We start from the raw sequence: 19416 nt of genomic DNA, 5'->3' as shown, positions 1-19416 counted from the left end.
TTACGTGTTGAACTCCAAATGCTAGGACTGGCGGGTTGTGTTTTTAGGAGTGCCTCATCTGAAGGTTGTTTCTCCTGGGAGAAAGTTGATAAGGATGAAACCCTAGACTGTGGAGTAGCTTGGAGAGGGCAGGTTTGTGGTGCCTAAAGTTCTTACCCCTTACTCTTCCTTGAGCTCCCGGGCTGAGGGCCTGGATTTGACCTTAGAACCATGCCCTGTCCTCCCAAGGAGCCAGTACTCCCTGGGGAAGATGAGATCACAGGCCAAATTTCAGACACCATTAGGAGAGTTTAGAATAGACAGTCCAAAATTTAAAAGTCAGCAAAGTGAGCATACTAAAAGAGATAAGTGGAAGATGTTAATAATATGGAGGAAGAATATGAAATAATACAACAGAACCAAGTAGAACCATTTAGGTGTAATGGTTGAAATATAGAACGCAACTATATAGGGTAAAGAGTGAAATGGGTGCAGCTAAAGAATGAATTAAAAAACTAGGCGATCAGATTATGGAACTTTACAGAAGGAAACGGGAAGATAAATTGAAAATGTAAAAAAAGAGAAAAAAAAGTTAAGATATGTGGAGTTAAAAGTAAAAGTGCCCAAATTCCTATAATAGGAGCTTGAGAGAGATAAGTAAAAAGGAGGAGGAGAAAATCTTCAAAGAAATAATAGAGATAAAATAATCAGAATTAGAGAAGAAAGTCTTCAGCATTCAACAGATGATAGAATACTAAATAGAGATAAGGAAAAACTGACAGAAGAGGCATAATGAAATTTAAGAACATTAAAAACAGGAAAAAACTCTAAAAGCTCCCAGAAAGAAATAGTAAGACATATAAAAAAGAACAAGAATCACATTGACATCTTACATTTGGGGAGCAACATTCGATACAAGCATAAATAGAGTAATCCTCTCAATATATTAAAAGACCAAGAACTTTAAACTTAGAATTTTGTATCCATCCAAATTATCATTCAAATGAAAAGATATTATAAAAATATTTTCAAATATACAAGACCTCAGAAGGATTGACACACAAGTCATACACGTAAAACACTTGGTTGAAATAATTAAATAGGAAAACCAAATCCAGAAGCTGCTACCAGAGCTATGTGCAGTAAGAGTCTTTAAATACCTCAATAAAGTTTGTTGGTGTCAAAAAGCAAAACTAAAAAACCACAAAACCAAAGAATAAGAGGAGAAATTATTTTCATAATAACAAGAATTAAAATGCAAAGCAATATCTATGTGATAAGCACCGAGAAGGGAGAGAGAACATTTGTCCACTGAGAGGGCGCTAAAATGGGAGATGTAGACATCAGATTTTTAAAGTGGGAAAGAATTAAAAAACAAAGAATGGGGCAAATTGAAGTAGTAAACATAAATGATAGAAACAAGTACAAATATAAAAATAATTACAAATAAATGGGTTAGAAATACCTATTAAAAGACATATTGTCGGGCGCCTGGGTGGCTCAGTTGGTTAAGCGACTGCCTTCGGCTCAGGTTATGATCCTGGAGTCCCGGGATCAAGTCCCACATCAGGCTCCCTGCTTAGCAGGGAGCCTGCTTCTCCCTCTGACCCTCCTCCCTCTCATGCTCTCTGTCTCTCATTGTCTCTCTCGCAAATAAATAAAATCTTAAAAAAAAAAAAAAGACATATTGTCAGGTTGAATTTTTGTTGACTCTAGCTAAGTGCTATTTACAAGAAACACATTTGAAGCATAAGGACAGAGAAATATTGAAAAAAAGAAGAATGGAAAAGGACATACCAGGCAAACACTAACCTGTGTCACTAAATTAAAGCCTGTGTAACTGAATAAATACCAGTTAATACCTTAACACACCTTTACACAGAACAAATATTACTAGAGATAAAGAAGGTCACTTTATTATGATAAAAATTCAACTGAACCATGTATGCAACTAATACATGTTATTTTAAACATGTATGCAATTAATAAAGTAACCTGGAAAACATAATATATCAGAAGTTGACAAAAGTACATGGAAAAATGGGCAAATTCATCATAGTGGGAGATTTTAATGCACTTCTCTCAATTACTGATAATGTAAAGCAAATGGAAACAAAAACAGTTACAGAGATTTTAACAACACAATCAACAAGCTTATCCTAGTGGACACATAAACAATTCTGCACCCAACAATTAGAGAACATATAGCTTTCTTAAGCCCATGTGGAACATTTATCAAAATTGCTCTTATACTAATCCATAAAGCAAGCAAGCCTCAATGAATTCCTCACAAATCACATTCTCTAACAATATGCAAACACGCATCAGAAGTCAATAGCAGTTAGATTAAATATCTGCGTGTGTTTGGAAATCACATCACATGCTTCTAGAGAAGTCCTGGGTTAAGAATAAATACTAACGAGAAAAAATGAAATCCTTAGAACTGAATGACAATGAAAATACATCATGTCAAAACTTGTAGGATGCTGAAAAGTTTGTTTTGGCAGAAGTTTGTAGCCTAAAATACTTAGAAAAGAAGAAAGGCTAAAAATTAATAAACTACTATCCAACTTAAAATGCATGGAAAAAATCCAGCGGAATATACCCAAATAAAGTAATAGGGGGAAAAAGTAAGTGAAAATAAAGTAAATAGAAAGCGAAGGTAGAGGAGAAAAGATAACAAGAACAACATTTGAGTCTTCTGAAAGACCAACAAATAGAGAAAACTTTGGCAAAAGTAATTGAGAAAGAAAAAGAGAAGACAAAAAGTAGATATTACATATGAAAAAGAGAATTCAGCCACAGGTAAAGCACAGAAAAAGGATTGTGATTTAAATGATAAGAAATTTAAAAGACAAGGGAATCCTACCAACACTGTATACTAATAAATCTGAAAACTTTGGCCAAATGGACAAAATTTCTCGTTCCAGAAAAATTTTACAGCTTCATAAAACTGTCTCAAGAATAAATAGAAAACTTGAATGGTCCTATAGTTATGAAAGAAATTGAAGTAGTAGTTTAAAATCTTCCATAAGGAAGATGATGGGTATTAAGATGAGCATGATGAGCACCGAATGATGTATTGAAGTGTTGAATCATGTATTGTATACCTGAAACTAATTAACACTGTATGTTAACTACACTAGAATTAAAATTTAAAACTTTATATATATATTAAATAAAAGTTACATATATTAAATAAAAATAAAATCTTCCATAAGGAAAACACCAGGCTTAAAATTCAGATGATTTTACAGATTAGTCCCACAAGACTTTCATCTCAAATTTGTAACTCACCTCGCACCCCCAACAAGAGGGAATTTTTCTTTACTTCTTCAAAAAGTCTAATATAACTCTGTATACTGTAGTATAACAAAACTAGACCAAAGGAAACTAAACCTATGAAAAAGGAAAATGATCCATTTCACTTATTAATATAGATATGAAACCTTAAACAAAATATTAGCAAATTGGATCCAGTTGTGTATATGAAAAGATAATACATCATGACCAAGTTGGATTTTTGCTCAGTATACAATGATGGTTTAATTTCAGAAAAACAGCTATAAATATAAATTCCCACATTAACATATTAAAGGAGAAAAAGCATATGATCATTTCAAAAGAAATACTTGTAAGACTCAACATACATTCACAATTAGAAATAAAAGGAAACTTCTCTAACCTGACATAAAAGATTATAGCAAATATCATTCTAAATAGGAAATATGAGAACTTCCTTTAAAATAAAGCAGTAGTCAAGGAAGTCAGCTTTCAATATTTTTTTTCCAAGATTGTGGTTTTTAGTTAACTTGAGACAAAGAAAAGATATTAAAGGCATGGGAATTGGAAAGCAGAAATAAAACTTTTATTATTTATCGTAATATGCAAATTATTAGACACATTATTTGAAATAATAGGAAAGCTGAGTAAGATAGCTGGATTTATTATTGATATATAGTTAACCCTTGAATAACATGGAGATTAGGGGTACTTTCCTCCTGTGCAGTTGACTCCCCAGAAACTTAACTACTAATATCAGACTGTTGACTAAAGTCTTGCTGATGACATGAACAGTCAATTAACACATATTTTTATGTTATATGTACTATATACTATATTTTTATAATAAAGTAAGTGAGAGAAAAGAAAATGTTATTGAGAAAATCATAAAGAGAAAATACATTTAAAATAACCTACTGTATTTACCAAAAAAAATCTGCATATAAGTAAACCCACACAGTTGAAACCCATATTGTTCAAGGGTCAGCAGTATATCAATATAGAAGTGTATCAAATCAACACATATACACCTTAAACTTACACAGTGTTGTTACATGTCAATTATTTCTCAGTAAAGCTGGAAAAAAAGATTGGTATATAAAGTTCAATTACATTTCTATTCACAAGCAACCAACAATAGAAAATGTAATAAAAATGAAGACATGTAAAGCAGTATCCAAGAATATAGAATATCCAGGAATAAATCTAACATAAGATTCCTAAGACCTCTTTGGGTAAAGTTAGGAAATTTTATTGGAAAACATTGAAAAAGACTTAAGTGAATAGATTGTGGTATGGTCTAACAATGGAATATTATATAGCAGTCCGAGTGATTAAACTACATGTAGTAATATCTATGAAGCAATGAAATTTATCTTTAAACTCATCATAGTTTTGTTAAGATATAATCTGCTCACTCTAAAATACACTGATTTTAAGTATATAGCCTGATGAATCTTTATATATGTATATATTTGTGTAACTACCAGCCAGAACAAAATATGGAACATTTCTATCCCCAATCAGAAAGTTCCATTGTTCCCTTTTCCAGAGTGATTGGACCATTCACCAGCAATGTGTGAGTTCTAGTTTTGCTCCCCATCTTCTCCAATGCTTATTATTGTCGATATTTTTTATTTAGATGCTCTGGTAGATTGTAATAGCATCTCATTGTGGTTTTAATCTGCATTTCCTGAATGACAAATGAAATTGGTCACCTTTATTTATGTTTATTGGTCTTTTGGTTATCTTCTTTCGTGAAACACTTGTTCAGGTCTTTTTTCCCCCTCATTTTTTCTATTTGGTTTTATGTCTTTTACTTATTGATTTGTAGGAGTTCATTATTTTAGATAAATGAGCATTCTGTGACACACAAATAAATATATATACAAAAACAAGAAATGGAAGAAGCTGACTTACGGAAAAGAACATGGAAAGGATTACTGCAAATCCTTGCTCAAGGAGGTGGCTTTTGAAAAAGAACAGATCATTGGAAATTGGGGGTCTTGAAATGGATTCCCTGCAAACTCTATCCTTGCCCACATATCCCTTTGAAAGTCTTCATGTACAGCCAGGTGTACACAGTTTGAAAAATGTTGGTTTGAATATAGTGAGTTTGTTTTTTTATTTTTCCAGCTTTATTGAGATATAATGGATGTATAACATTATATAAATTTCAGGTGTACAACATAATGGTTTGACATATGTATATATTGTGAAATGATTACCACAATTAGTTTAGTTAAAACATCCATCAACTCACATGCTTACAATTTTTTATCTTTTGATGGGAACTTTTAAGATCTGTCTTAGCAACTTTCGAATATACCGTACAGTATAGAAGTCTCCACAAACACCTCTAGCTAAAAATTCTTGGCAGGCAATTGGAAATACACTTCTGTAATGGGGTAAATTACTAAATTTCTCAGGCTGCTTCCCCCTGAAGAATAGGAATATCAACACTAACCTTGTATACTCATATAGTTGCTACACTTATCAAAGAAAATCACTGAGACGACTTTTAGGGAAATTTTTAAAGCATGCAGTTGCTTACTTCAGTGGTCATTATTACCTTGATATGCTGCTGCCGAGCACTCATTGAGGCCCAGGAGGGTGAGCTTGGCGGTTTTACCGGGTGCCACCAGTTCATGTGGGTATCTGCAACTTACATTGTTTCTTTTCCTACTGTAATGTACATTAATTACTAGTCATATAAAGGTAATAGCTGAGGTTACCCTGGTAAGTGATTTAAATGGTAAACAAAAAAGGAAGAATAACTTTTCTTCCTCCATCCCCTCATTCCCTCACACTAAAGATAGCCTTTGTTAAGTCTCTATGCATTCTTTCAGAAGTAATTCTATGCATTTTTATGTATATACCTTACACAAGCGGGTTCATACTACGCAAGCTATTCTTTTCTACCTAATGTATCTTGGAAAGATTTCTTTATTTTTTAAAAAGCAGCATTGGATCCCAAATTATGGATACACTATTATGTTCTAAGTAGTCCCCTATGAATATGGAACATGTAAATTGTTTCAGATTATTTCTATTCTAGCAGTGGTACAACAAATGTTCTTATAAATATATGTTTGCATGCTGTGCTATCAGGTAAATTCTTAACAGTGGACTTACTGGTCAGAGAGGAGGTGCATTATACATTTTGATAGGTTATTGCTAATTTGCCCTCCCATAAAAAGCCAGTAAATGAGAAAGCCTGTTTGCCCACACCCTCACCAACACAGAGTATTACCAAACTTAAAGTTACGTCCATCTATTAAGTGAAGACTGGCATCTCATTGTTTTGATTTGGGTTTTGTTAATTTTGTGAAGTTGAGCAGCCTTTTATGTTTTTTTTATAAAGTGATTATTCCATTTTCCTATTGAAAAAAATTTTATTCCTAGGTGTCAACTATACTCAAGTAAAAAAACAAAAAACAAAAAAACCTTAGGAATATTACAAAATAAAGAGTTCTGGCTATTTACAAAAAGTGGAAATGATGACCTGAAGCTAAAGACCTAGAATATTTCCTTTTAGCTTTGCCATTTTTAAAAAAAGATTTTATTTATTTATTTGACAAAGAGAACGAGTGAGCGAGAGAAAGCACAAGCAGGGGGAAAGGGAGAGGGAGAAGCAGGCTCCCCGCTGAGCAGGGAGCCCACATGGGACTCAGTCCCAGGACTCCCGGGATCATGACCTGAGCCAAAGACAGATGCTTAACCAGCTGAGCCACCCAGGTGCCCCTAGCTTTGCTAATTTTATGTTTCATACCACCTCACCCCAGCTCATAAATATCATTCGTTCATTTATTCATTCATTCAAAACTACTCATTAAATACTTACTGTTTATAAAATACTGATAGTCACAGTCCTTGAACAGGCGAAGTATGTTAGATAGGGACATATGTTTAGATCTCCAATTTTGGTCTCCACTTAATACTAAGGTATTAAATCAAATCTTAGTTTTTGCCAATGCTTCTTCTCCATGAGTATTCATTTTTCCATTTTTCAAAATAAAATAGTCTCAACCCTCTGTTAGTTAACCAAGTAGAAGTTTAGTAACCAGAATGTGGGTGTTCTATTTTTGAAAGTCTCAGATTATTGACGTGTTACTGCTGCCTTCTTGCCATTTACTACTTCACAGTTGATAAGTTCAGTATCTGACTCTGATTACAACCAGTAAAAGGAATTCAGAGGTTAGTGTCCTGATAGTAAAATGACATACACTTTACAGTGTCTGCCCTAATAATTCTGCCCATTTTTGTTTGTTGGTTGGTTCATTTGTAATTTCTGTTGAACCTAGAAGGCTCATGACACAGAGCCCTGGCCCACTTATTCATAGGTCTGTCCAAGCATTTTTTTTTTTTAAAGATTTTATTTATTTATTCATGAGAGACAGAGAGAGAGAAGCAGAGGGAGAAGCAGGCTCCCAAGGAGCAGGGAGCCCGATGGGGGACTCGACCCCAGGACCATGAGATCATGACCTGAGCCGAAGGCAGACGCTCAACCGTCTGAGCCACCCAGGCGCCCTATCCAAGCATTTGATACAATTCCTCCTCCAGCTGCTAGCAAGCAAGAAGGGGGTAGTCTAGTAAGTTATTGACTGGACTTTAGACTTTGTGCCCTGTTTGATATCACACATGAATGTAGGAAGCAAAGAGCTAAAGATTTCCAAATAGTAGGGTGTTTCTGAGGGGATAATGTCCTATTCTGAATCCTTTCTCTTCTTCACAATCTCTGTGGAATGAGAAATAGGGTCATTTCTTTGAGTACAAAGGCACTCTACTTTAGGCATATAGAGTATCAGTCATCAAGCTCTTACGTGTATTATGAGCATTTGAAAGATTGCTAGAGATGCAGATTCAAGATAATACAGGGAATCCTTGCTTTGTATAGTAGCGCAGGACCATAAAAATAACAATGCAGGTTGAAACTGCAAAAGGATCTTAATAATTATTGGGGAAAATTACGATTGTTCCATGCCCTTTAAAAATTTTTGTTAAATAATAAAAACTAACTGTTGGTTCTAATACTTGGGAAATGAAACAAAAGGAAAACTGATTTTTCTTAGTGCATTGTAATTTAAAACATTAGAAATATTAAGAACTGAAGTGTCTTATTTTTTTTTTAGAAAAACTTATCAAAATCAGTTTAAACAGTGCTTACCTTCTTCTCCTTGTCCTATAACTTACAATACAGAGGGGAGCATCTTTTTTTATACTTCAGTGAGTCCTAATACTATTCTCTAAGTTTGGATCAACTTCCAACATCTTATCCTTTGTGCTTTCAATGTCATGAATTATCTCTGAAAATCCTTTAAATGATACCTTCTTTGCGGGCATCACTTTCTCCAGGGCACCTCTGTCCTTTCTGCACACCACTTTCTTCTCATTTCTGTTCATAAGTTTGCCTTCACCAGGTTCCTTTGGTTGCATATCTAGGTTCTCTCAAACGGTGGCAGTGGCAGTTTCCAAGGTCAGCTACTTCTTCTGTTACTCCATTGACATTTGATTCAGATTTCACTTCCAGCATGATCACTTTTCATCTACTTGATGCACTTTCATCTTAGCTGGCAGATTCCTGGGGAGGCAAGGAGGCAACACGACTGCATACTTTGCTGTCTGTGTGTGAACTGAGGAGCGGATGCCCAGTGTCCCATCACCAACAGACCATGAAAGAAGTGACATGACTCGTCACTGATCACATTGCACATCTGTAATTTACATGGTGATTGTGGCTGGAAGAGCTAGCAGTGAAGTTCGAACTTTATGTAATTATTGATAACATACCACGGTGACTGAAATTTGAACTATATTATTGGGGGACTGAGATTATTTGTAACTAAGTCATGATAACTGACATTCATGCATATGAGCACTGTGCAAAGCAAGGACTGACTAAACAAATGGGCTGTCACAGGGTACTACTGGGATAGGATTTCTGTAGTAATTACAGTTTTGTTGGGTATGCTGGTTGTACACTGGCTCACTCTTTTTAAGGGCTTTTTGGAAGTGACTTACAGAATGCAAATGTTTAATTTGCTATTTATATCAGGATAGGCTAAATTATGCTGTGGTAACAAATGACCCCCAAATCTCAGTGGTCTCGATGCCATGGCACAGATTGGCTGGGAGGAGGGGAGGAGGCTTTGTTTTACTTTGTCCTCACTCAGGGACCCAGGCTGAGGGAGGCTCCATCTCTGTGCTTCTATAGTTATGAAGGTAGGGATAGGGAACATGATAAATTACACGCTATCTCTTATAGTTTCCACCCAGAAATGATATATACTATTTCCGATAACATTTCACTGGCCAAAACAAGTCACATAGTCATATCCCAAAAGATATAGAGAACAGAATTCTACAACATGCCTAGAAGAAAGGATATTGTGATTACATGAAAATTAGGAACAAAGGTCAGGATGAAACCAGAAAGTTGTAATAGAGGCTAGATGGATCATAAGGATCAAACAGGGCTATTGGCAGAGCCCTGGAGGTCAGAACTCTTTCAGATGAGCGATCAGAGACTCTACTATTCTAGACAATTCCAACTCTTTTATGGTCTCAAGACTCAGTCTATATTTCATCTGAGTTTAAGTTGACAACATTTTTTAAAGTTCTGGGATGCTTGACAGAGATGACTCTCAAATTGAGCCTTGGAGGAAATGTAGGCTATGGGTTGGCAGAAGGCATGGTAAGGGCATTTTGGGAGTGAATGGGTAGAGGATGCTATGGGTAGATGTAACCAAAAGCAGGATGCTATGAAAGTAGTAAGAATATAGAACTTCTTAAAACAGAAAAAAAAAGAACTTCTTAAAACAGGATGAAATAGAAGAACCACGAGGAATTAGTTGCATAATGATCCTCAGTTATTACCGTTCTATACTTAATGTGTGTCTATGTCTTTAACCACAAATATGTTAAACTCTACAAATCCTCAACAGTGTACTCTGATGTCTACCCTTAAAGTGCTCTGTTTCATAGTATTCTGCGTCACTGATGCTTAATGCTTCAATCCACCCACATACCAAATTAACATAGAATCACTTCATAGCTGTGCCCACACTTGTGTTTCCCTTTTTAATCTAAATGTGATCTAAACTTGTCTAAACCTTCTCTACTAGTCTGAGTTCCTAGGAGCAAAAATATTTAAAGCATACCTACTCTCTCAGGAGCCATTTGAGACTGCATTCATGTATTTCTTGTTATTAAGTGGAATATTATTTTTGAGAAAAACATTATTAATATAAAACAGTCAATTTTGGTTTGGTATGGTCACATTTGGGATTAAAGCAGTGTGCTGAATCAGTTATAATCATGGCCACTTTATATTTAAATCTTCTAGTCAACTAAAAAACTTTCAAATCAAACATCTCTCTTCTTGGACACAGTGTTTAACTACTTAATGAGTTTAGCTTTCCTACCTGGAGATTTTGATGTTATATAAGCTTGCCCTTAGTGTTGGGCCCACCAGACTGGGGGCAACTTTTTTCCTTCTTTCTGCTTCCCTGTTAGTTTTCTAAGAGTCGCTCTATAAGGGGGTCTTCAGATTCCAGGGAATTCCCATATCTAGTGTCCTTTGCATGAGCATGTTGCATTGTTCTTTCAAACCCTAATATTTCCCCCCAAACCCTAACCTGTTGCACATGATCTCAGTCAAGAGGCATGAGCCATATCAGCACAGGGAGGATGCTCCAAAGGGCAACAGAAGTTTTGCTGTTTATTCAGCATTTTGGTTTTTCCAAGTGACTTACTGAATTTAGGAAGATGTATTACTCAAAGTTGTAAAAATCTTTTCAATTTTCTAAACTGTTTCTAACACCAAAAATTCATTGTTAATATTAGGGCAATATGCTTTCTTCAGCAAGACCAACCAATGTGTTAGAAATGATGAAGGAATGGAAAAATAATCCAGAAAGTGATGAGGAAAATACAACAGATCAAAAGGACAACTGGTCCATTCAAGAGAAGTTGAAAGATTACCAACCCGGCAGCCCCAGTGGAAATGTCCAGGATATCAGTAGCACTTCAGATGAAGAGGAGGAGAAACAGGTAGGAGGGACCAACAGAACAAGTAGGAAGAACAATTGTTCCATTTCTCCAAACTGTAAAAGATTTTCACAACACTTGGAACAACTTTTGCAACTCTGTCTTTTTTTGTTTTTGGTCTGTAAGGAAGGACCTACATGACAAAGCAAGTAAAGTTCTCACCTCTCTTAATGCTATTGTGATTTAGCAGGGTAGCCTACATGTTTATTCTAAGATCTATGATTATGTCGGGCAGGGGTCTGCAAACTTTTCCCATAAAGGAACAGAGAGTAAATATTTTAGGCTTTGTGGGTCCTAATAGTCTCTGTCACAACTTCTCACCTCTGATGTGACAGTATGAAAATAGGTATAGACAGCAAATGAATGAACATGGCCACGTACCAACGAAACTTTATTTACAAAAACAGAATGGTGTGTGATATTTGGCCCATGGGTCAAAGTTAATAATTTTGTGCTTTACCAGGCTATACAACTTGGAATGATTTTATGTATTATCTAGGAAAAGATTTTTTACATTATCCAGTTATTTGTTTCCAATTTTATGATAACTAAAACTATTTATATATGTTTATCATTTTGCCTTATTAGATCTAAAAGAGCTTTATTCTTTTTGGTGAATATAATTCAGTAACATTTGATTAATTCCAGACAGGGTTCTACTAACCAGATATCCTAGCAATTTACCCAAACTGTTTTTTCTTTTGTTTCTATGTTTATGGAAAAATTTTCCGTGGGTTTGTTCTCTTGAATATCTTGAAATATCTCAAGATATTTCTTTTTTTTTTTTAAGATTTTATTTGTTTATTTGACAGAGAGAGAGACAGTGAAAGGGGGAACACAAGCAGGGGAAGTGGGAGAGGGAGAAGCAGGCTCCCCACTGAGCAGGGAGCCCGATGTGGGGCTCGATCCCAGGACCCCGGGATCATGACCTGAGTCGAAGGCAGACGCTTAACGACTGAGCCACCCAGGCACCCCATCTCAAGATATTCCTTATCTTGAAATCTAGTGAACATATTTGAATTCTTTTTTAATCATTTAGTGTCCTACCAGTGGGGGCTGTGTTCACCTCAGGGCAGCCCCGACCCCGTGAGGAGCTGTTACTTTCTGGCTCTCTGAGGTGTAGCGTAGGCCGAGTGCTGCTCAGGCCTGAGAGGGTCGGTTCTGAGCTGCGCCCAAGAAGGTGCTTTGCTGCCTGCCCCTCCCATGCTAACAAGGCCATCAGAAACCTGCAGAAAGAGACTTGGTAGAGTGATCTACTGGTTGATTTTGACTTACTGGTTGAGAACTTCTTCATCTACTTGATAGCAAATGTCTAGATAATAAGTTTAACATTTAATGACTCAGCTATTTTGAAATAATCATATTTTTACCATAATATAAACGTAAGTATGTTGCATTCCCTTCATCCTCTCTGGTCTGTTAACAACTCCTGAAATGCTTAGCAGCTGTGTATATTTTATATTGTTAAAAATAATACCCTAAAAACTCATGTGCATTCCTTATTGAAGACAGTTTGAAGATTTTTCTATTAGCTGACTTGGCATTTTATACATACATATTCATATGCACACACACACATACATAGACATTCTCACATGTATACACATGTACCACATACATATATACAGTTGATCCTTGAGTTACGGGGTGGGGTTAGGGGTGCTGACCCCCATGCAGTTGACAATTTGCATAGAACTCTTGACTCCCCCAAAACTTAACTACTAATAGCCTATTGTTGATTGAAACCTTTCCAATAACATTAGTGGCCTATTAACACATATTTTATATGTTATATGTATTATATACTGTATTCTCACAATAAATTAGGCTAGAGAAAAGAAAATGTTATTAAGAAAACCATAAGGAAAAGACATTTACAGTACTATGCTCTACTTATCCAAAAAGATCCGTGTATAAGTGGACCCACATAGTTCAAATCCCTGTTGTTCAAGGGTCAGCTGTACATATAGTCACACTCAGATGTGTGTGTTACAATAATATACACACGTGCATCTACAGATACACATATACAAACACAAATACACATACACCACATAAATCCACATTATCTTTTGTATTTCATAGTCTTGGATTGTATCTGTGTTTGTCACTGAATCCGACATAAAATATCCTTGTGAACCAAATATTTGGTTGGTTGTCTTCCGTCTCCTTTTCCATGGCTCTGTCACACCTCTCCCCTCCCTTCCCCCACCCCTGCAAGTCATAGAGTGATGGGACTTGCTCTGTTGTTCTCAGCTACTACTTCCAACTAGGGAACAGAAGAGTTGGAATTTGAGGTGCTTATGGATGCTAGAACTATAACCAGTGGTATAAATTTTATACCAGGTAGATGGAAATTTTAAGAACATAGATCAGCAGGAAGAACTTTTCTACAGTCAGAGCTCACCTGCAATAAAACGGACTGGTCCATAGATAGTAAACCCCACATCCCAGTTAGTAGAAGTATTCATGCAGACTCTGGAGAGCTACTTGTCAAAACTGCTGTAGCAGGAATTCCTGTAAGATGGGTAGGAGTTTGCCCTGGATGTCCTCTAAGGAACTTTCCCATGCTTAGGTTTTGGCTGTGATGTCTTGGGAGGAATACATTACCTTGTGTGGGAGTTTTTCTGAAAAGTGTTACCCCTTAAAAGAAAGACTTCTTCAACATTTAACATACTAAGTTCTTTCGTGGGTTTTTATGAATAAGCATATTAAGTTCTTTTCACGGGTTTTTATGAATAAGCACGGTACTTTGTTAATTATATTGAAGCTGAGCTTGTGCTAAGAAATTACTTCTTTTCTTTCGAATCTTCATTAGCAACAGTAAATAGTGGAGTATAAAGTTCTCAAGTGATAACTGAAAATAGAGCTTGCCATTTACTCTTTTTTTTTTAACTCTGATTTTTTTTATTTTTTGAGTTGTTGCACAGACACTTTTTTATTGTTATGTTAATCACCATACATTACATCATTAGTTTTTGATGTAGTGTTCCATGATTCATTGTTTGTGCATAACACCCAGTGCTCCATGCAGAACGTGCCCTCTTTAATACCCATCACCAGGCTAACCCATCCTCCCACCCCCCTCCCCTCTAGAACCCTCAGTTTGTTTTTCAGAGTCCAATATCTCTCATGGTTCGTCTCCCCCTCCAATTTCCCCCCCTTCATTCTTGCCCTCCTGCTATCTTCTTCTTTTTTTTTTTCTTAACATATATTGCATTATTTGTTTCACAGGTACAGATCTGTGATTCAACAGTCTTGCACAATTCACAGTGCTCACCATAGCACATACCCTCCCCAATGTCTATCACCCAGCCACCCCACCCCTCCCACCCCACCCCCCACTCCAGCAACCCTCAGTTTGTTTCCTGAGATTAAGAATTCCTCATATCAGTGAGGTCATATGATACATGTCTTTCTCTGATTGTCTTATTTCGCTCAGCATAACACCCTCCAGTTCCATCCACATCGTTGCAAATGGCAAGATTTCATTCCTTTTGATGGCTGCATAATATTCCATTGTATATATATACCACTTCTTCTTTATCCATTCATCTGTCAATGGACATCTTGGCTCTTTCCACAGTTTGGCTATTGTGGACATTGCTGCTATAAACATCGGGGTGCACGTACCCCTTCGGATCCCTACATTTGTATCTTTGGGGTAAACACCCAGTAGTGCAATTGCTGGATCGTATGGTAGCTCTATTTTCAACTTTTTGAGGAACCTCCATACTGTTTTCCAGAGTGGCTGCACCAGCTCTCATTCCCACCTACAGTGTAGGAGGGTTCCCCTTTCTCTGCATCCCCCCCAACATGCGTCGTTTCCTGACTTGTTAATTTTAGCCATTCAGACTGGTGTGAGGTGATATCTCATTGAGGTTTTGATTTGGATTTCCCTGATGCCGAGCAATGTTGAGCACTTTTTCATGTGTCTGTTGGCCATTTGGATGTCTTCTTTGGAAAAATGTCTGTGCATGTCTTCTGCCCATTTCTTGATTGGGTCATTTGTTCTTTGGGTGTTGAGTTTGATAAGTTCTTTATAGATTTTGGATACTAGCCCTTTATCTGATATGTCATTTGCAAATATCTTCTCCCATTCTGTCGGTTGCCTTTTGGTTTTGTTGACTGTTTCTTTTTCTGTGCAAAAGCTTTTTATCTTGATGAAGTCCCAATAGTTCATTTTTGCCCTTGCTTCCCTTGCCTTTGGCGATGTTTCTAGGAAGAACTTGCTGCGGCTGAGGTCGAAGAGGTTGCTGCCTGCGTTCTCCTTTAGAATTTGATGGACTCCTGTCTCACATTGAGGTCTTTCAACCATTTTGAGTCTATTTTTGTGTGTGGTGTAAGAAAATGGTCCAGTTTCATTCTTCTGCATGTGGCTGTCCAATTTTCCCAACACCGTTTGTTGAAGAGACTGTCTTTTTTCCATTGGACCTTCTTTCCTGCTTTGCCGAAGATGAGTTGACCATAGAGTTGAGGGTCCATTTCTGGGCTCTCTGTTCAGTTCCATTGATCTATGTGTCTGTTTTTGTGCCAGTACCATACTGTCTTGATGATGACAGCTTTGTAATAGAGCTAGAAGTCCAGAATTGTGATGCCGCCAGCTTTGCTTTTCCTTTTCAACATTCCTCTGGCTATTTGGGGTCTTTTCTGGTTCCATACAAACTTTAGGATTATTTGTTCTATTTCTTTGAAAAAAGTGGATGGTATTTTGATGGGGATTGCATTGAATGTGTAGATTGCTCTAGGTAGCACTGACATCTTCACAATATTTGTTCTTCCAATCCTTGAGCATGGAACGTTTTTCCATTTCTTTGTGTCTTCCTCAGTTTGTTTCATGAGTATTTTATAGTTTTCTGAGTAGAGATCCTTTGCCTCTTTGGTTAGATTTTATTCTTAGGTACCTTATGGTTTTGGGTGCAATTGTAAATGGGATATACTCCTTAATTTCTCTTTCTTCTGTCTTGTTGTTGGTGTATAGGAATGCCACTGATTTCTGTGCATTGATTTTATATCCTGCCACTTGACTGAATTCCTGTATGAGTTCTAGCAGTTTTGGGGTGGAGTCTTCTGGGTTTTCCACATAAAGTATCATATCATCTGCAAACAGTGAGAGTTTGACTTCTTCTTTGCCGATTTGGATGCCTTTCATTTCTTTTTGTTGTCTGATTGCTGTGGCTAGGACTTCTAATACTATGTTGATTACTATGTAATTCTCCTTTTTGATGGGGTCTTTGTCTGGTTTTGGGATCAAGGTAATGGTGACCTCATAAAACGAGTTTGGAAGTTCTCCTTCCATTTCTATTTTTTGGAACAGTTTCAGAAGAATAGGTATTAATTCTTCTTTAAATGTTTGGTAGAATTCCCCTAGGAAGCCATCTGGCCCTGGGCTTTTGTTTGTTGGGAGATTTCTGATGACTGCTTCGATTTCCTTAGTGGTTATAGGTCTGTTCAGGTTTTCTATTTCTTCCTGGTTCAGTTTTGGTAGTTGATACATCTCTAGGAATGCATCCATCTCTTCCAGGTTATCTAATTTGCTGGCATAGAGTTGCTCATAATATGTTCTTATAATTGTTTGTATTTCTTTGGTGTTGGTTGTGATCTCTCCTCTTTCATTCATGATTTTGTTGATTTGGGTCCTTTCTCTTTTCTTTTTGATAAGTCTGGCCAGGGGTTTATCAATCTTGTTAATTCTTTTGAAGAACCAGCTCCTAGTTTTGTTGATGTGTTCTACTGTTCTTTTGGTTTCTATTTCATTGATTTCTGCTCTGATCTTTATTATTTCTCTTCTCCTGCTGGGTTTAGGCTTTATTTGCTGTTCTTTCTCCAGCTCCTTTAGGTGTAGGGTTAGGTTGTGTACTTGAGACCTTTCTTGTTTCTTGAGAAAGGCTTGTATTGCTATATACTTTCCTCTTAGGACTGCCTTTGCTGCATCCCAAAGATTTTGAACAGTTGTGTTTTCATTTTCATTGGTTTCCATGAATTTTTTAAATTCTTCTTTAATTTCCTGGTTGACCCACTCATTCTTTAGTAGGATGCTCTTTAGCCTCCATGTATTTGAGTTCTTTCCGACTTTCCTCTTGTGATTGATTTCTAGTTTCAAAGCATTGTGGTCTGAAAATAGGCAGGGAATGATCCCAATCTTTTGGTACCGGTTGAGACCTGATTTGTGACCTAGGATGTGATCTATTCTGGAGAATGTTCCATGGGCACTAGAGAAGAATGTGTATTCCGTCGCTTTGGGATGGAATGTTCTGAATATGTCTGTGAAGTCCGTCTGGTCCAGTGTGTCATTTAAAGTCTTTATTTCCTTGTTGATCTTTTTCTTAGATGATCTGTCCATTTCAGTGAGGGGGTGTTAAAGTCCCCCACTATTATTGTATTGTTGTCAGTGTGTTTCTTTGCTTTTGTTATTAATTGCCTTATATAATTGGCTGTTCCAATTAGGGGCATAGATATTTACAATTGTTAGATCTTCTCGTTGGATAGACCCTTTAAGGAGGATATAGTGTCCTTCCTCATCTCTTATTACAATTTTTGGTTTAAAATCTAATTTGTCTGATATAAGGACTGCCACCCCAGCTTTCTTTTGGTGTCCATTAGCATAGTAAATTGTTTTCCACCCCCTCACTTTCAATCTGTGGTGTCTTTGGGTCTAAAATGAGTCTCTTGCAGACAGCATATCGATGGGTCTTGTTTTTTGATCCAATCTGATAGCCTGTGTCTTTTGATTGGGGCATTTAGACCATTTACATTCAGAGTAACTATTGAAAGATAGGAATTTAGTGCCATTGTATTGCCTGTAAGGTGACTGTTACTGTATACTGTCTGTGTATACAGTGGCTCTCTCTTTGCTTAGAGGACCCCTTTCAATATTTCTTGTAGGGCTGGTTTTGTGTTTGCAAATTCCTTTAGTTTTTGTTTGTCCTGGAAGCTTTTTATCTCTCCTTCTATTTTCAATGACAGCCTAGCTGGATATAGTATTCTTGGCTGCATATTTTTCTCGTTTAGTTCTCTGAATATATCATGCCAGTCCTTTCTGGCCTGCCAGGTCTCTGTGGATAGGTCTGTTGTCAATCTAATGTTCTACCTTTGTAGGTTACATATCTCTTCTCCCGAGCTGCTTTCAGGATTTTCTCTTTGTCTGTGAGACTTGTAAGTTTTACTATTAGATGTCAGGGTGTTGACCTATTTTTATTGATTTTGAGAGGGGTTCTGTGTGCCTCCTGGATTTTGATGCCTGTTTCCTTCCCCAAATTAGGGAAGTTCTCTGCTATAATTTGCTCCAATATACTTTCTGCCCCTCTCTCTCTTTCTTCTTCTTCTGGGATCCCAATTATTCTAATGTTGTTTTGTCTTATGGTATTGCTTATCTCTCAAATTCTGCCCTCGTGATCCAGTAGTTGTTTATCTCTCTTTTTCTCAGCTTCTTTATTTTCCATCATTTGGTCTTCTATATCACTGATTCTCTCTTCTGCCTCATTTATCCTAGCAGTTAGTGCCCCCATTTTTGATTGCACCTCATTAATAGCCTTTTTGATTTCGACTTGGTTAGATTTTAGTTCTTTTATTTCTCCAGAAAGGGATTCTCTAATAACTTCCATGCTTTTTTCAAGCCCAGCTAGTATCTTTAAAGTGATGATTCTGAACTCTAGATCCGACATCATACTAATGTCCGTATTGAGTAGGTCCCTGGCAGTCGGTACTACCTCTTGTTCTTTTTGTTGAGGTGATTTTTTCCATCTTGTCATTTTGTCCAGAGGAGAATAGATGAATGAGAGAACAAAATGCTAACAGGGTAACAACGTCCCCAGAAAATATACTCTAAACAAATCAGAAAAGACCTGAAGCCAGGAGAAAAGAAAGGGAAAGAAAGAAAAAAGATAAAAACAAAAACAGAACAAAACAAAACAAAAAACCAGAATATGATCAAATATGATCAGGCTGGTGCATAGATCAGTGCCACACACTAGATTTGGGGTGTATTTTGGTCTGTTAGAAGAAAGTGCCTCCCAAAATTTTAAAGAAAGAAAAACTTATATATGTACAAAAATAAGGGTTGATATGATGAAGGGATGGAATATGACTGTAAAGATGAAAATTATA

The 19416-nt window shown here is 36.6% G+C and overlaps 1 protein-coding gene across 11 annotated transcripts in view; it reads left to right on the top strand.

The window, feature by feature from the left end:
- Window positions 1–19416, top strand: part of STK33 (serine/threonine kinase 33) — a 160283-nt gene that overhangs the window by 126036 nt on the left and 14831 nt on the right. For 10 of the 11 annotated variants that reach the window (XM_054512072.1, XM_054512074.2, XM_045894194.2 and 7 more), the window contains one exon: window positions 11107–11313. The exons of the other annotated variant lie outside the window; for it this stretch is intronic. In XM_054512072.1, the coding sequence (XP_054368047.1) occupies window positions 11107–11313 (207 nt within the window). The remainder of the gene's footprint in view (window positions 1–11106; window positions 11314–19416) is intronic. 11 annotated transcript variants of the gene reach the window in all.

Source organism: Mirounga angustirostris, unplaced genomic scaffold, assembly GCF_029215605.1.
Source record: "Mirounga angustirostris isolate CCGP_5_RB_7025 unplaced genomic scaffold, mMirAng1.0.hap1 SCAF_13, whole genome shotgun sequence".
In the NCBI taxonomy this organism is placed as follows: Eukaryota; Metazoa; Chordata; class Mammalia; order Carnivora; family Phocidae; genus Mirounga; species Mirounga angustirostris.
This window is presented reverse-complemented; position numbering and strand designations above follow the sequence as displayed.